This window comes from Petaurus breviceps, unplaced genomic scaffold, assembly GCF_028583685.1.
Source record: "Petaurus breviceps papuanus isolate PSGF00001 unplaced genomic scaffold, PetGlider_PUasm1.0 90847, whole genome shotgun sequence".
Taxonomy (NCBI): Eukaryota; Metazoa; Chordata; class Mammalia; order Diprotodontia; family Petauridae; genus Petaurus; species Petaurus breviceps.
The window spans coordinates 22,239,984-22,258,597 of NW_027187360.1; the positions used below are offsets into that span (position 1 = coordinate 22,239,984).

General features: G+C 42.6%; 1 protein-coding gene across 1 annotated transcript in view; it reads left to right on the plus strand.

Moving 5' to 3' along the window:
- The first annotated feature begins 237 nt into the window (after positions 1–237).
- Positions 238–18,614, plus strand: part of COL9A3 (collagen type IX alpha 3 chain) — a 58,772-nt gene continuing 40,395 nt past the window's right edge. The window contains exons 1-9 of the mRNA XM_069072562.1: positions 238–581; positions 1,991–2,059; positions 5,876–5,911; positions 7,239–7,310; positions 8,279–8,332; positions 13,900–13,935; positions 14,330–14,353; positions 16,670–16,723; positions 17,306–17,359. Coding sequence (XP_068928663.1) covers positions 516–581; positions 1,991–2,059; positions 5,876–5,911; positions 7,239–7,310; positions 8,279–8,332; positions 13,900–13,935; positions 14,330–14,353; positions 16,670–16,723; positions 17,306–17,359 — 465 coding nt within the window. The 5' untranslated portion in view covers positions 238–515. The remainder of the gene's footprint in view (positions 582–1,990; positions 2,060–5,875; positions 5,912–7,238; positions 7,311–8,278; positions 8,333–13,899; positions 13,936–14,329; positions 14,354–16,669; positions 16,724–17,305; positions 17,360–18,614) is intronic.

Here is an 18,614-nt window from a genome sequence, read left to right on the forward strand (position 1 = left end):
TTTAAGGAACTGAGTTTCTGATTAAGAGGATCTTTAGTACATTATCTGGAACTGGAAGAAAAGAAAAAAAATCATCTTGACTTTATTTTTTTTTAACTTCCCAGCTTCCATTCAGGACCCCATAGGTGTTTCTTCAATAGTCACTCAGTTTAGTTATTTTTACACTCCTGATCTTGAATCTATACGTGGAGAAGACACACCCTTGGCTCTGAAAGGCCCTGTTGGGGCTTTGAATGTAGTGCTTGTGTGAAAGGATGTGAATGGGTATCCTTTCAGAGCCCAGTGTCACTCACCAAGCTGGCCAGCCCCCTGTTTTCCCCAGCCCGCCTCCTCAGTAACCTGGCCTCCCCTCCCCAGCAAGGCTGCCCTTGGCTATGAGCCTCTTGTTGGAGATAGGGTGAGTCGGGACACTGAGGGGACTGGCTGGCGCAAGCAGGCACTGAAAGGTAAGGGACAGAAGCCTTCTGGAAACCAGGAAAAGAAGCAGCCAGTGGCAGCCCAGCACTGCAGAAACCATGGCTGAAACCTCTGTCCTGGTACTGCTTTTTCTCAGTCAACTTGTAGCTACCTCCTCAGCTCAGGTAAGCATTCTTTTGTCTACTTTGAGGTCTGAGTAAAGAAAGAGCTAACATGGGCATAGATTGCTTTTCCTTCAAGTTGTAGAGGTAGGGGTTAATAAGTAGGTGGATCCAGTTTTCATTTGTTCAGGATGAAAGAGCAAGAATTCTAGAGAGAATTGGGAAACTTATCTGTAGTAGGGAGGGAAGAATGGATGAATGGATAGATGGATGGCTTTATTCCACAATCCAGAGGCCACTACTAACTGTCTTGTGGGAAGGAGTGTGTGACATTATTAAAGCCAACACACACATTTGCAAAAAAAACAAACAAAACTATGTGTGTGTGTATGTATATATATATATATATATATATACACACACTCTCTCTCTCTCTCTCTCTCTCTCTCTCTCTCTCTCTCTCTCTCCAAAATAGTATGAACTTGAGCACTTACTTTATTCTCCCTAAATAACAGCATTTAGAGGAAATACCAAAATCATTCCTTCTCTCTTCAGTGCAGAGCCAGTAACCATGTAAGAACCCCTGCTTCCCTGAGGCACCCCTCCCATCCCTGATCATGAATGCCCACCTCATCCAGGAAGGGCTCTAATTCATGCATCACCTGGGAGTCCCTGGTGTCTGACAGAGTCCTTCTGCCAGGCGACTCTGTGTCTCTGCTTCTTTTTAGAGAAACCCCCAACAGCAGAGCCCCAGCTCTCCAGGCAAGTCTTACAATGAGACCTTTGTTCCCAGAACTGCTCCGCTGGACCAGGTTCCCCATGGAGCCCATGCCACAGTATAGACTCTCTCTTACCAAAAGCATGAAAATAAAAAATCCCACACCTCAGCCACTTTGACAGAGAGGCCTCTTTCAGGGCACACAGACGGCATTATGCAGCTCTCTAGACATTCCCCACCTTGGATATCAACAACTGCTGGCCTCCTGCTGAGAATTTAGGTGGTTTCAGGGGGCTTGGGCTTTAGATGACTTGGTTTACCTGGAAGGGCTGTTAAAGGAGCTTGATCTGGGAAGGGGAAAGTTGTCTTAGCTCCAAGTCTCATTGATTCCCTGAGATGGAGAATTCTCTCAATGCCTGAAGTTTTCCTGCTTTTCTGCCTAATAGCTTCCCTAGCTTCCTTTGAGTCTAAGAGCCTTTCCCAGCTTGCTTAATCTTAGTGCCTTCCTTCTGAGACTCCCCTGATTTATCCCGTAGTATATCTTGCATGTTGTGTCCTCCATTAGACCATGAGCTCCTGGAGAGCAGGGACTGTTCTTTGTCTTAGCACAGTGCTTGGCATACAGTAGGAGCTTAATAAATAATAATTGACAGGCTAACTGATGGCCATGCTGGAGTGTGAGCAGAATGGGGCAGGGAATTATCTGTCTTTGGGGGACTTTTGCCTGATGCCATCTTTCTTTTTCTCCTTTCAGAAAGTGGGACCCCGGGGCCCTGCTGGACCTCAAGGACCTCCTGGACCTCCTGGAAAAGATGGCATAGACGTGAGTGTTCTTGAAGTGGAGTGAAGAGTGTGAGTGAGAAGTCAAAGGGGAAAGAATTCAGGGGAGTTAACTCAGGCTCCTAGGTAGCTTATTTGGCAATTATCATTTTCAATAAGTAGAAGTTACAAGTGAAAAAAAATGAAACAGTGAAAAGAAAGTATTTTCTAAACATTGGCAAACTCACCACAAAGCTTTTGAAATGGGAAAATTTGTGCTTATGGGGGTATTTGTCTGAGGAATTGATCTCTGACCTGAGGAAGAATTAAGGATTTGATGTTTCAGGAGGGAAAAGAATATTGAAGAGGGTGGTGGGGTGAGGCTCTGCTTTGGGGGAGAGATAGGTACACATGCCGCCTTATAAGCCCCCCAAAAAAGAAGAGCTAGGTCTTTTTGATAGTTTTCAGACTGAAATTGTTTCCCTTGCTGGGAGGGTAGGGCTGGGGGAAGGGAGGTGGGCAGTGTGTTCTCTTTATAAGACCCACAGTGTTTGCTACTAGAAGGTTTCAGGGGGAGGCTAAGAAACACACCTTTTATTGAACTCAGGAAAGAATTGCTACCTTATTTTACAGTCTAAATACTTGTGGGTAGACGTGATTGCTAGTCCTTGCTAACTAGATAGGAACCTGGAAATCTTATCACTCATTTCATGGAAAATGCCATGTGTATCTCCTTTCCCTCTGCACCCCTCTCCCTTCCCCACCCCCTTTTACCCTTTCTCCTTTTCATAGAAGTCTTTGCTGATCAGACATTGGATCTGACACTGAGGAATTTGGTTTTTCCCATTTTAGCAAAACCACAAAGTTGAGTAAGCCACAAAGCAGGCTCCCTAAACTGAGCAAGGAGAGGGTTTCAAGGTGGCTATTTTTCTTACCGCAGCAGCTTCTGTGGTTTTACAAAGGAATAAAGATCTAACTGTATCTAGCCCCTATTCTATGTGTACTGCAGGAAAGTCTAATAGGGAAAGGACTGTTTCCCTCAAGCTTTCAGTTGTGACAGACAGGATGGGATGGAATGGAATCAGGAAGGGAGTGGGGTGGGGAACTCATCCTGAAATACCCTTATTCAATAAGAATGAATAAAAGGTCCATGTGGCAAGTGGGGTCTTGGCCTTCTGGGAATACCAGTTTTAAGTCTGCCATATTGAATCCTGAATGGTTCTTGGCAAAAGTGAACTAGTCAGGGCGGCAAGGTAGCACAGCGAGTAAGAGCCCCGGCTCCAGTGTCGGGATGACTTGGTAATCAAATCCAGGCTCAGACACTTACCACCCACCCAGAAACACCTGGCCGTGTAACCCTGAGCAAGTTACTTGACCCCGATTTCTTTAAAAAAAAAATGAACTAGTAAACTAGGCAAGGATTTCCTTGATCACCATCTTATGTCCTCTCATTTCTCTTAGACTTAGCTTTAGTCTTCTTAGTCCCTTAGTGGTCTCCAGTGACTCTATCACTCAGGTTCTCTACCTTAATTTGCTTTCTAACCCATCGTACCCATATTTTCTTCTTTTACCTTCTTTCTACCCTCTGTCCTCCATTAGCACTAAATTAGATGAAATGACTATAATGACCTTATTCTGTACCCCGCAATAAATATTTGCAGTGTAATAACCTACTGTCTTCATTCTGGGCAGTGGTACTAATTGTGACAGAGATAGGTGAAGGAAATAATCTTGATTATAAATATAATAAAAATAATAAAAGACATAACAAATATGATATAATAAGTTTGATTTTCCTGAATTCCCTAAGTCACATCATGCAGATAATTGTCTATTCTGATTATATATGAGGCCTGTATTTTTCAGAAAGCAATGAGCTACTACTCCCAGATAGAATTGGAAGGGAGCCAGTGAGAGACACTCAGGAATATCTGGTTATTGTCCCTTAGCAGGACAGAAGTTTTGGCATTTATAATTTTTCCAACCATTGAGGGGTGGGGAAGAATTTAGGCACTTGGAATGACAGTACTGGGAGAAGAGGTATAGTTTGCCATTTTTCTGGGCCATTTTAAAAAAATATGAATTTTATTGTTTATTATGAACTTTAAAAAAAATTGATTTTAAACTCAAGGACCAGAACACAAATACAGAATAGAGAAAAGAAACAAAAATATATCATATACTTAAGTCCTGAAACTTAAGTACAAAGAAGAAAAAGTATGTCATGTACATGGCAGAATATAAGACAGGATTCAAAATATGTAACAATAAATTTTCATTTCAAGAAAGCCTGTATGATAAACAATACACATGTTGAGAATTGTCCATCTTTTCTTTGCTTCCTTGTAAGTTTTCTTTTGTTCTCTGCCATGAGTTTTTTTTCTTTGTTCTTTTTTTCCTTCCCCCCATGTCCCCAAGAAGGCTACAATAAAGTTTAGATATGTTTCTCTATATACATACACATATATACATACATATGTAGACATATACTTTCCCAAACATACTCTATTCCTGATCTTTGGTTTTATTTTTATTATTGGGAACTTTTAAAACAGCAACAAATATGCACATTTTAATGTACAAAGAATGGAAGAGAGGATTGTATATGAAACTAGAGGATTGTATATGAAACTAGAGGGTTCTTTTTAAAGTGCATTTTAAAAAGATTTCCTTCTGCTTTTGTATATATATTTTTAAAAATTTAATTGATGCTCTTTGGCTTCCTCCCTTTTTTTTTTAACATCACTAACACTACCTACCATTGCCACTTACACAGATAAAAGCCCTCCCTTAGAACAGAAAGTGCAGTCAAGCAAAGCAAAGAATATGTTGGCTATATCTGAAAATCTGTGTCATTCTGCACCACCCCCCATCCTCCCCCCTCACCCCTCCCATCTCTCTTTCAAGAGGTGGGAAGCTGCCTTGTCCTCAGGCCTCTGAAAGCATGATTGGTCACTGCATTCATCAGAGTTCCAAAGACTTTCAGAATTGTTTTCCTTTACCTTATTGTGATCATTGTGTAAATCATACTCCCAATTATATTCATTTCACTCTACATTAGTTCATTCAAGTCTTCTTAGGCTTTTCTGAATCCATCATATTTGTCATATCTTATGGCACATTATATTCAATGATGCTTATATACCATAATTTGTTCAGCCATTCCCCAAATGATGGTCACTAGCTTTATTTCCAGTTACTGGCTACAAGTACTACTATAAGAATTTTTGTATATAGAAGATCTTTACCTCTGTCTTCATTCCTCAGAGTATATGCCTGGTATTGGTATCACTTGGCCAAAGAGTATGCATAGTTTCATAACTTTAGGGATATAGTTTCAAATTGCTTTCCAGAATGATTGGATACATGAACAACTAGATCAACAGTGTCTTAGTGTTTCTGTTTCTGAACCATTTTTTCATGCTGCTCTGTTTACAGTAACATATCTTTCCTCTAGCTGCAAATCCTAACCTTCCCTACATCAGTCGATTCATAATCCTTTCTTAGAGGTGGGACAATCAATGGGAAGACCCTAGACCCTGAAAACAAAGAAGTCTCTGGGTCAATAGCTCACCATAACTAGTCTCCCCAAATCTCCACTGTACCTGTGACACCTGGCTCCCAGCCTCTTATTTCTGGATTAAGCAGAGAAGATTCTGTCCTAGAATCTTTCAGGATCCTGCCTTCCCTTTTCTGAGGATAAAAATGCACAGGAATTAAACACAGAACATGTCCAACAGTGAATCAGCTTATAAGGGATTCCCAGGGTGGCTTTGGGCAACCAAAATACCTTCATTTCACATAGGTAGAGGTAGGAGGGAAGCTGCACCAGGTCTGTCTTTAACATTTTGGATATTTGTTGCTTTTTTCCCTGTCATAGGGTGAAGCTGGTCCTCCAGGTCTTCCTGGCCCCCCGGTAAGTGTGTCCCTAAGTAAAGAACTGCCAGGATCCTTCAAGCATTGGTGGTGCAAACATTTGGGGGAGTGGGGAGTTAGGAGAATGAGCTCAGCTATGGGGGGGGGGGGGGCAATGATCTGCTACCTAGGACATCTCATTTGGTGTAGGAGCAAGGGTGGAAGGATAGTTTAGTACTTAACCGAGTTCTTTCTGTTCCCCTACCAGGCTGGGAAAGTCAGGAGTAATAAGTGTTGGATGTCTTGGGAAGGAGGAACCCTCAAAATAGAACAGAGACAAGAAAGGGAGCAATGCAGGATGGTGCAAAGCAGAAGACTTCATGCACCAGCTCTGCTATTTTCTTTGGCCTAGAGACTTCCTAGGGAAGGGAAAGGGAATAAGCATTTATCTAGAGCCTATTATATGTCAACCACAGTGCTTTTTTTTACAAATATCCCCTAATTTGATTCTATGTTCCCATTCTATTGTCTATCTGATCCATTGTGGAGAGCAGTGGGGTCTCTCTTTGTCTAAAAGAAATTAAGGGAGGGTGACCTCAAATTCTCCTAGTGAAAAGAACTGGGAAATTTTTGCTTGGGGCAATGAGTTGTTTCAGCCTCTTTTGCTAAAGGGGCCCTTTTTATAGGCCGGGAATGAGCTGGTTTCAACATATAAGCTGCCTGCCCTCCAGCAGATTGGGGCTTCCTGTTTCCACTGACTTTTGAGATCTAAAAGTCATTCAACTGCTTGGTTCAGAGCCCAATCTTGGGCACTGCAACCCAGAAGAAAGGGATGGAAATAGGTACATCCAAAAGAAATAAAAGGAATCTGGTTCCCACCCTTAGGAATATTATAGCATAGAGAGATGCAGCCTACATGCATGAAAAAAACTGAAGAGCATGACTCAAAGGGGAAAGGAAAATCTAGGGCAGGTAGGCACTGAGATGCAACACAACTAGAGAGTAGTGGAGTTTGTTTCCTTGATGCTCCTGCAATCTGGGAAGCTGTTCTGGAGGAGAAGAGTTTGAAGCATAGCTTTGAAGAAGGGAAAAGAAGGGAGGGATGCATTTAATCTGGGAGGATGCATCTAGGGACAGACTTGATTGTACAGGCAGAAGTGAAAGCTGACCTTGCTAGAAGAGAAAGTCTGTGTCTAGGAATTAGGAAGACAGTAGGTGTTTGCCTGACAGCCTCTGTAGGAGGTATGGGATAAGGGTGAAAATTCCAAAGAGGACACGATCACCTCAAGAAACCTTTATATTAAGTACCTACCATAAACCAGGCACTGTGTGCCACATCTTATGGAACTATACCATCTCCCTCATTCTTCCCTTTCTTCCTTGTACAGGGTCCCAAAGGAGCCCCAGGGAAAGCAGGGAAGCCTGGAGAAGCTGGACTGCCTGGACTTCCAGGTGTAGATGTGAGTATCAGAGCTTCTCTCTTTCTCCATTCCCATGGGGGCTCACTTCCCCTCCCTATATTCCTATCCTGTCCTAGGAAGGGGCTGCTGGCTTTCCCTGTATGGAACTCAATCCCTTTGCTTGGGCCCCAAGAGTACTCAGAACGACTTCCAGGAGGGAGTTACAGTTTTTCTCTTCCCACTGCCCATTCATGCGGGAAAGCTGGGGCCAAGTTACAGGAAGTTTCCCGATTTGGGAGTTGTTTGGGCTGTAACCCAAATAACCACTGATTTGTGATTGCTAGACAGATTGTTGGCAGGATGAAGAAGCACCATGATGTTCCTCTCCTTAGAAAGTTGAAAGCTGAGCCAACTCTTAATTAGCCAGAGAACAAGGTCTCAAAGGTCCATTGTAGCTCTAAATCCTGGGTTTAGGTGCACAAGCCAGACCTCTCTGTTGCTCCCCCTCTTCCTTCCTCTCCCTGCCCATCCTTGCACCATTTCACCACTGACATCACTTAGGTGAAGAATCTTAAGAAATGTCTTCTCCCTGATGCCACCCTAACCTTGGTTTTTAGATTCCAAAAGGCACTGTAAGTCCCTAAAGACAACAGTGTTTGCCTTGCACCGCTCCCTGTTCTGAGAGTGCCTATTGATGGAAACTAAGAAAAACTTATTTGTGTATGTGATATTTTGTCTGTTTATATAAGGGCAGAAATTCTCCTTCCCTCTCCTTTCCCCCTGAAGTACCATATATGACAGTCAGGTCAGCATGAGCCTGGCCAGAAAAACTTTTAACTTGGAATCTGTTTGCTTGAGTTGAAGCAGAGTCTGGAATTTAGTAAAGGAGATACTTTCCCTTCCTGCTGTTTGGAGGTTTCTTTGGTGTTTAATTTTTAAATGATAACATAGTAGACTGACCCTCTCGTTTCCCGCTATGTACCAAAGTACTCTCCATGTGACTCCTCTCTTTTATGCCTCTTCCTCAGGGTCTAACAGGTCAGGATGGGCCCCCTGGTCCCAAAGGCTCACCTGGAGAAAGGGTAAGTTCCTGAAATGTCTATATGGCCTTCCTGTTTTGTTTTTAAATTTGTTTGGTGGGAGGGGGCAGGGAGAACAGAAGCAGTTCCAGGGCACTATCACAGGGCACAGAAAAGGTAACCTCATTCCTAATCATTCATGAAAGCCTCGAGCTATTCCTTGACCCCGTGGATCCCAGAATATCTATAAAGTGCCAGGCATCAGTTTATTTTGCTGCAGGGTTTGTGACTAAAAGTAACAGTGCACATTTATGTAGCTCTTCAAGATTTACAAAGCACTTTCCTGGCAATGACCCTGTGAGGTTGGCAGGAAGGGATAGATGTGGTTGCCTTCTTTATGACCACCAAGGTCTCCAGCTCAGAGGAGGTCTAAGGCAGAGAAGGAAGGGAACAAGAAAGGGAACGGGAAAGCAAACATAAAGGAGGCCCTCTTGGAGTAGAGAATGGAGGACAGCTTGCCCTCGAAGCCTTCTAGAGCTGCCAGTCAGAGACACTTGATCTGGTTCCTTAGGATAGGATTTAACTACTAGGATAGTTCTATCTAGAATCTTCCCTCTGTGCCCAGTTACTTACATGTGTACATTTCTCCATAGCCATTATGTATAAAAGTCATGTCCTTGGTCCTAACTGCTTCAGACCAAAGTTTTGTTTTTATTGGCTTAAGTCACTGGACTCTCGCTGATGAAGTCTGCAGGAGCTCTGGGAAGCAAGGCTGGGTTTAGCTTTGTTTCTTCAGCTTTCTGGGAATAAGCAGAGTATGGAATTGCAGAATGGAAATAGGAAAGACCCAGCTTGCAGGCCTCCTCAAGGCACCAGCAGCTGCTGACTTGGAGGACAGTTGGGAGGTCACAGTTCTATCCCTGTTTATCCCCTTCATCTTCATGCATGGACTTCACAATTGTACCTCAGCTTAAATGAGGAACTGGTACCTAAAAAGAAGAATAAACTCTAGCCACAGGCAAGGTGGGTAGCACTAGGTTGCAACACTCAGTAAGAGCTATTTTTTTATTTAAAAAAAAATTACATATTTTCAGAGTTTAGTTCTGGACCTGTGACTTCAGAGTTATTGGGAATTCCCAGGTGAGGGAATTCCATATCCAGGGTTGGGGAACCTAGGGTCAAGTGTAGTCCTTTGACTGAATCCAAACTTCACAGAACAAGATGTTTGGATTCATTCAAATGTCTGTACTTGAGGGCCTAGATGACCTTGAGGCCAAAGGTTCCCCACCCCTGCTATACCAATACAGATCAGTACCTTCTGGACAACTCTTAGAGAGTTGCCTGGAGTCCTAAAAGTTTAAGTGACTTGCCCAAGGTCACTTGCCCAAGGTCACACAGTCAGGCTGTGTCAGATGTGGACCTTGAACCTAGGTCTTCCTGTTTTTGAGGTCAGCTCTCTATTCACTTATGCCACACTGCCTCTCTATTAAAAATAAACTTTTAAATGACAAAAAGATCATGCTCTCAGTGCCTCATAAGTAACTTGTGATCAATGAGGTTGCTGAAGGCTTAATGCATCCAGAGGATATTACAGGGTCACAGTTTTCAAGTCTTACCTGTCCCAGGTGTGCTAAAAAGCCGCATAGAAATTAACAATTTTTTTTTGGTAAATTAAACCTTATTTCCTTATTAATTTATATTTTTTTGTAAATATTTTTTATCTGTATGATTTGAGCTGCTAACTTTAGCTACAAGGATCTTTATTCCTCAATCATTCTGTCCCAAAAAGCATATGTTTATAGAATGTTATGTGTTGTGTGACCCTGGGCAAGTCACTTCACCTCAGGACTCTAGGCAAATCTCTAAGAATATAAATTGCAGAGAAGATGCTCACCTGTTCTAGTAGAGGGAATTTCCTCACCTGGGAGTTCCTTGTACCAGTGAAATCACAGATCTATTCCCTGTGCTTTCTATATCTTAGAGATAACATCCCATAAACAAAAAATTAAGTGTACTGGGGAATCCTTTTAGGAGCACTCCTAATTCCTCTGCTTTGTAAATTTGACTTTTCATAGAGTGATTTTACTTAGAAGGTTACTCATCTTAATTGACTGACTGACTGGAGAGTTGCCTGCTTAGATTTAGTCAAAATGTGAGGAGAACAAAGGATATGCAAAAAATGAGACAGTTCCCTTCAGGACAAGCTCTAATCTCTGTACCAGCTGCTGGAGGAGCAAAACTAAGAAGCACAAAGTGAATTGGATCTCAAGCAGCAAGCTTACAGTCAGCAGCCAGATTGCAGGCAGCATGGTACAGTGGACCAAACAATGACTCTGGAGTCGCAGGACCTGGGTTCAAATCTCACTGCTCATGCTGACACGTGTGACCCTGGGCCTTAGTTTCCACATATATTGAATTGAGGGGGTTGGACTGAAGATCTTCCTACCTATAATCCAAGGGGCAAGGGGAGAGTGGCCTGAGATTGGGGTAGGGGAAAAATTAGTAAGGAATAAGATTGGGAGGAGGAGCTTGGAGAAGAGGTCTGGGAAATTTATTCCAGAGTCACCAGAGATAATCACTGTCTTCTAGTCTTGGTTGGGGTGAGAGGAAGGATGTCAGAGGGGCACAAATAGGGATAGGAGTTCTGGAATCAATTTGGAACAAATAGACTCCAATTTAGAAATGTGAACACAGAAGAAGCAGGAAGTCATGTCTCCCTTTCATGACTTCAGGGATTGGGGCAGGGGTGGAGAACTTGTGGCCTTGAGGTCACATGTGGCCTTCAAAGTCCTCAAGTACAGCCTTTTGACTGAATCCAAACTTCATGGAACTAATCCCCTTAATAAAAGGATTTATTCTGTAAAACTTGGACTCAATCAAAAGGCTGCACACCAAGGACCTAGAAGGCCACAGGTTCCTCACCCCTGTTTTGGGGGAAACTTCTTTTTTTGTTTGTTTGGGGTTTTTTTTTTTTTTTTGCTTTTTGGAGGGCAATTGGGGTTAAGTGACTTGCCCAAAGTCACATGGCTAGTAAGTGTGTCAAGTGTCTGAGGCCGGATTTGAACTCAGGTCCTCCTGACTTCAGGGCCTGTGCTCTATTAACTGCACCACCTAGACACCCCTGGGGGGAAACTTCTTAGAGAAGAATCAGGGACTTGTTGAGGAACCCAAGTCACCTCTATAGTGATCAGGATGTGACAGAAGCATGGCTGGGGAACCTATGGGTTTCCCAGGAGCCCAAACCCTCACCATTTCTACACACACACACACACACACACACCATACACACAACACACATAGACATACTGTGTCTGTGGGACTGCAAACACTCATTTCCTTTTGTCAGGAAAGACCCCCCCCCCATCCAAACTCACCTTCTGGCTCCCTTTTACACAATCCTACACCCAGACTCAATGATCCAAGCTTTCCACTTTCCGTTCTTTCACAGGGGCTTATGTACACACCTTCTCACTTGCACTTTGGCTCACACATGAAGGGGAGAAAACAAACCCTATTCTAATTACCTTCTGAGCAGCTCTGATTCCTGCCTTCCAGCCTGGCCTGTCAGGAAGCATTTGCTGGATTAATTTCCATTAGAAATAAATCTTAATTCCTTCTAATGTCCCCACAAGATCTCTTTAAGGAATTTCTTCCCTTGCTTACAGCAAGAGTTCTCAATCAGGCCCAAACTTGCAGTTAATATGTGTCAGGATGAAAATAATTTCTCATCCCATGCAGTTCAGAGGCTACCTTCTAACCTCTCTCACACCCACCCCCTTCACCACTGCTACTGAGCAGCAGTTAGTCCTGGTGAAGAGTGTATGACCAGGAAGCCCCTGATGGGAACCACTAAGGGGTGTCATGGACTATGTGCAGTGAGAGTGACTTCATTACTTTGATGGTAGGATTCCAAATGTAAGTTCAGGACTAGGGGGTTTGGAGTTGTATCAGATGGCAGGAGTAGAAAGCAAGGAGGGCAGCATCAGTGCAGGGAACTTTCTGGGTAGACATAGGAGAGATGTCCCAGGCTGCTAAACATATGGATGGTTTTAAACTTTTATTCAGTCACTTAGTAGACATTTATGAAGTGCCTACCACGTGCAGAACACTGCCGTGTGCTAGGGGGAGTTACAAAGTTTAACTAAGACATAGCTCCTACCTTCATCTAGCTTACAGTCACAAAGATAAAAGAGGAAAATCTCTAAGTTCCACTGCCATTCATTCACTCAAGATAAGATTCTTGATCAGCTGCCTACTTTGTGCCTTCTCTGACTAATAGGAAATCCTTGGGATGAAAGGGGCATCTGATGGGGATGAGATGTGAACCCCTAAAAGGAAAAAAATATGTCTTTGAAAGCAACCCAGTCCATGAATTTTTCCATACACTTCAGTAGCCCATACCACTGGTGCCTCCACCCAAGGCATCTGGCCTATTCAGCCTACCTTGATTACTTAATTAGCTTACTTGCCACTCCTTGATTCTATCCTGATCTTCATAGTCTTTTTCTGTATAAAAGTATCAGTCTAATCCTCATCAAATGCATAGATTCCTTAGGAATATTGCCCACCTAACTGGTGTTATAATAAAACCTCCCTATTCTGACTGAAAGAAGGTTTGAGTGGTTGAATTCTTTTGAGACAGACCTATGCTGTACCCTTGCATTTTGGAATTCCTAGGACCTGTACTGAAATCACATCCAGAGGTCATCTCACCCATTCTCCTGTGTTCTTCTAGGTCTCCATTTTCAGCAACTCAGAAGTTAACTTTTTCCAAAGTATTTCCCCAAGTTAACAACTTTGAGAAACAAAAAAGTTGAAATTACCTACCCATTTAACTTTGTGGTTAAAGTTAACCACTAAACATATGACTTTGACAGTGATCTTTCGTTTCAGGGCAGGAATTACAAGAGCAAATTACTTTCCAAATTATAGTTTGGGTTTCCGGGTTTAGCAAGGAGATGCAGAAGAACTGGAATTAGGACACCTAGTATTGAGGGCTAGACTCTGAATTTTATTGAATAGTGGAGAATTTCAAGGTAAGAGAAAACCTGGGATTCAAACGCTCAAGGTTCTAGGCTTACCTTTGTCACTAACTAGCTATGTCATCTCAGGCAAGTCAATTAACCTTTCTGGGCCATAGTTTCCTCCTTTGTCAAATGGAGATGCCTGGCAGCTATGAGAACCAAATGAATAGTGGATATGAAAATCCTTTAGAAAACAAAAAAATAATGCCCGGATGTGATATGTATATCCCAGGAATAGGGAAAGGAATAAGCAATTATATAGTGCTTATTGTGTACCTGGCATTGTGCCACATGCTTGACAAATATCTCATTTGATCCTTACCACAGCCTTGGGAGGTCGGTGTTATTATTTATGTCCATTTTACTGGTGAGGAAACTGAGGCAAACATCAGTTAAGTGATTTGCCTAAGATCACAACTGGTAAGTATATGAGAACAGATTTGAACTCAGATTTTCCTGATTTCCAGGTTCAGGGCTCTATCCATTGTATCACCTAGCTAGATAGGTTGGAGATTAAGAGAGTTAACTTTTCCCTTTGAAGTTTCTACCCCTCTAACCTTTCCATCTGAGGAAGCTCTATCATCAACTAATGTTTTCATTCCACAGGGTAGCCTTGGACCCCCAGGACCTCCTGGGCTGGGGGTAAGTACTTCTTTCATATTGGGTAGCATTTAAGGGAGGAACTGGTGGAATGTTGGTGAGAATCTTGGGCACTGTCAGCAGCTTCTTGGCAATAAGAACATGTTAAGGGAAGTGAGTAGAAAACATAGAGATAATTGTGTGCCTTTCTGAGGCTGCCAATTGGGCCTATCAGAGTTTCCTAAGAGGCTGAACCTCAAAGCCAAATGTCCAAGGGTTTGATCTCCTGTTGTTCTGTAATCCTGGGAAAGTCCACCAGAGCATGTTACCTGCCCCTGGAGAGGACCCACCCTGAATCCCTAAATTTTAATTTTATCCTGAGAGCTAGATAAGCAGGTATATAACCTTTTAGCATCTACTTTCTGAATAACCTCTACCTTTTCTTTCCTTTTTGCAGGGCAAAGGACTTCCTGGACCTCCAGTAAGTAGAAATAGCTCAGAGAATTTGTTTATATTCTTTTTTTTTTTGCTTTTTGGGAGCACTTGCCCAAGGTCACACTACTAGTGTTAAGTGTCTGAGGTCAAATTTGAACTCAGTTCCTCAGTGCTCTATTCACTGTACCACTTAGCCGCCCCAATTTGTTTATATTCTTGATGACCCCTTCTCTCCCCCCAGACTCTAGTGCTATTACCAACCAGTGAAGACCGACCAAAGTCCCCATATCCCTACATTAGGGCAACTAGTTGAATTTCTCAGTGACTAGAGCCCCAGAACTAGCTATCAGTTGTCCATCTGATGGGGTGATGGGAGCTAGACTGCCAATAGGAAAAGACTATGGGTCTGAAAGCAACCCAGCGCCAGAACTTTCCCACACTAGCATTTGGCCCTTTCCAGTCTACCTAGATACTCAATAATCCTTTTAACTGCCCTTTCACTGTGGCTCTCCAATCATTTAACTCCTTTCACTATCTACACCTAGTCCACCCCAGGCTATTTACCACTCCTTAGTCCCATCCATAGCTTCTCACTGTCTTTTTTTGTCTATAAATACCAATCTTACCCCCATTCAGTTGCAGATTCCCTAAAAATCTTGCCTACTTCTATTGTCATTACAATCAATCCCACTACCTTGACTGAAAGTAAACTTGAGTGGTTGAATTCTTTCCCTGCAGACAACCCTTTACTCTTACATTTTGGGGTTCCCAGCACCCCAAACTGCAATATATTCAGTTCAGTTCCTGCTCCAAAGGTGAATCAGAGAAGGGACTAAGTTGATGTCTCTCTTGCAGAGGTCCAAAGGCCTCTAGCCTATTGGGAACTCCCATCTAAGCTGATGCCACTGAACAAAATAATAAAAATGGACAACTAAACAAAAAAATAAATAAACCTTTTCATTTATTTGTTTCTCATAAAAAGCTGGAACTATTTACTTTTTACCCTGCATGGTTTTTATTTTTGTTTTCTTGAAATATAGCTCTGAAAAGATATGCTTTTTAAAAGCCCATTGTGTTTTAAATGGAGCTACTTTACTAGCTTTTAAACCCAAATCACTCTGGCTTTCATTTTTTTTTTTTAAAGCTATCGGGGTTAAGTAACTTGCTCAAGGTTAAACGGCCAGGTGTTTCTGGGTTGGTGCTATGTGTCTGAGCCCGGGATTCGATCTCCAGGTCTTCTCAACACTGGAGCTGGTGCTCTTACTCGCTGTGCTACCTGGCCACCCCCACTCTGGCTTTCATTGAATGACTAATAATAGCCCCAACTCTAGCCTCTGTGGCTCATTGTTTAGTTTTGATGGTTTAGAATGAGTATAAATAGCAATTATTTTCTGTTCTGGCCAGAAACTCGGAGGGTCTTCCCCTCCCTCTTTGTAATGGTAAATTGGGCCATCTTCTTCTCAAATTTTACCTAGCCTTTAGTCACTAAACTGGTGTGGCCTCAGACAAACTGGAGAAAGACCTCAATTTAGAGAGGCCAAGGTCACCCACTGCATTCTTGGACCGTAGACTTTTCTCTTGCCACTGGACTTAAATGATTCTAAAGAAGAGAGTGAGGCTAATAACTTTGCAAAGCTCTGCCTTACATAAATCCAATTTACAGGAGAGTCAAGGCATCATCCTCACGATATCATTGGTTATCTTCGAGAATGAAGGAGGAACAAAAAAAAACCAGCACCACTTGGGAGAGACTTTATTTTCTTCCCCTCCTTCCTCCTTCCCCCAAATCTGGCTGCACCAGAATCCATCCAGACTCTTTGAGAGAAGACTCATCACCACTGGTGGTGAAGACCCACCCTTTCCTCTTTCCTCTTTCCTTAACACTTTGCCTAAGATGATTACTGCTTACATTCAAGTCATCAACAACTTCATTCCTTCTTTGGAGATGGAGTTCTACCAGAACTGATCTGAACTGCCTCTATTCCCTGAAGTTAATCTGACCTGTTGATATGGACCTATGGATCTCTCGGCCTTTCTAGCTGCCCAGAGGCATCAACCTTAGGACTTCCAGGCTTTTTCATCTCCCTGTCTGTAGTTGAACTTTCTTTTATCTGCTGTCTCCCTTAATTACAGTGTGAACTCCTTGAGAGCAGGGACTCTTTCAATTTTTCTGTCTCCTCAGTGCTTAACACAGTGTTTGGCACATGGTAAATACTAAAATGTTTTTTCTTTCATTCATAGTTCCTCAAGTACAGCTCCAGAGTAGGGTCCCTAAACAATGTCCCTCTAATCCCCAATAACAAACAGAAGACTAGAACTGAAAGAAGCAAGTCCTGATATATTTTCTTTTCTCTTTCTTCAGGGTGAGGCTGGACTGAGTGGCCTCCCAGGAGGAAATGGAGTCCGTGGACCCCCTGTGAGTGACTACTCCAGTGCTAAAACCATGTTAATATTTCTGGGTTAAACTAGTATTTCTGTACCATAATGATAAGTATTTATAGGTTAGCCATTTCATAATACACATGCATACACACATATAATCACATGTACACACAATAAGGTCCCTACTTCAGAGGGCCAGACACAATGCTATCAATCCACATATGTATCATCAAAAAACTTTGTAGGTGCTCATTGTTCATGGTGCCTGGCTGAGATGGGCTGGATGCAGAAAAGACAGGGTGTCACAAATCCAGTCCCTTGCTTATATATTGTTCATAGTTTAAGAACTTTGCTGATGTAGACACAGCTCTAGAAAACAGCCAGAAGAGCAGAAATATCATCCTGACCCCTGGATGTGAGTGAGTGAGTGAGTGAGACAGATGCTAAAGTTGGGAGGGAGGCCTGTCAGGAACTATATCAACTTGGTCTTGGAACAAAGACAGGATGGACTGGGGAAGGGTTCATTATTAGAGGAGACTTTCATCATTGCTTGTCTTTCCCAACCTCAGAGTAACAGTTGTGCCCTTATATGAGCCATGATTCTTCCCTTTCCTAGGGACCATCTGGACTCCCAGGGCTACCTGGTCCCCCAGGCCCCCCAGGACCTCCCGTAAGTACTGGTATCAACTTGCTGAGAGCAAAGAAAGGCCAGGGATTTCGTGGTCGAGGTGGAGGATTTGAGAAAAAGATGGATAGAAGAAAAGATTAATACTGGGATGGGTCCCAACTTTCTTCCTTCTGCTAAGGCCAAACTCCTAACCCAAGTTCCTCGTGCTCCAGGAAAGAAAAAAAGATTAATTCCTAGGAGAGAATAGGACCTGAAGCAAAGTGATTGTCTGGGGTGTCAGAGATGAGATCTGTCCCAATTCATTCATACCTGTCCTTTATTTTCCCATTAATTCATATAACATTTATTGAACACTTTCTAGAAGTCAACACATAGAGCCGTGTCCAGGAGTTTAGGCCACCTGTATTCTTTCCTCTCAGGAAGGATTTACAGGGCAGAATCCTGAAGTCACACATCCAATTGGCCACAGGAAAATTCCCCATCTTCTGCCCTTGCCAGGTTGTCTGGTTCTTGCCTGTCTCTGAAGCAAAGCATGAGCTGGATTTTGTTTACTTCATTTCCAAAATGGGAAAGCTTATTAGCTCCTTGTGTTGCTCCTTGGCAAGGGTTATGGCATGGAATTAGAAGGATTTCGCTTTATTTCCATTCTCTAGAGAAGGGATTCTGAGCTTTTCTGTGATATGGACCCCTTTAGCAATCTAGTAAAGACGTTGGACCTCTTCTCAGAATAATGTTTTTAAATGCATAAAATAAAACAAAGAAACAAATTAAATTGAAATACTTCTATCAAAATGTATAAATTTTACGAAGTAATTTCATGGACCCCAGGGTAAGACCTTCTACTCAAGAGGAAATTCCTGGCAGATAACTGAATTACTATACTACTAACCCCCCTTAGGAAGACAGCTTTTGGAATATGGGTTGACAAGTTTTCACCTATCTTCCTGTGCAATAATTAACCCTAGATACCTAGAGACTAAACTTCCAGGAGTGGTGGGTACCCCATTCAGAGACCCCCTGCTTATTTCTATTTTCTCTCTGATCAGAAGGTGCTAGAAGGTCCTAGCATGAGACTTCATCACTCAACCCACTAATCAATGAATAAGAACTTACTGGCACTCACTGGGTTCATTGTAGTAGGCACTGTAGCGATTCCTATAGTAGGTACTGTGGCAACAGATCAGTGATTGGAAGAGGTTGGTCCCTCTGATTGGGGAGCTCATAATAAAACTGGGAAGACAGAAAGAAGATAAATGATGCAATGTTGAGGATAATTCCAAAGTCCTCAGGTCAACCT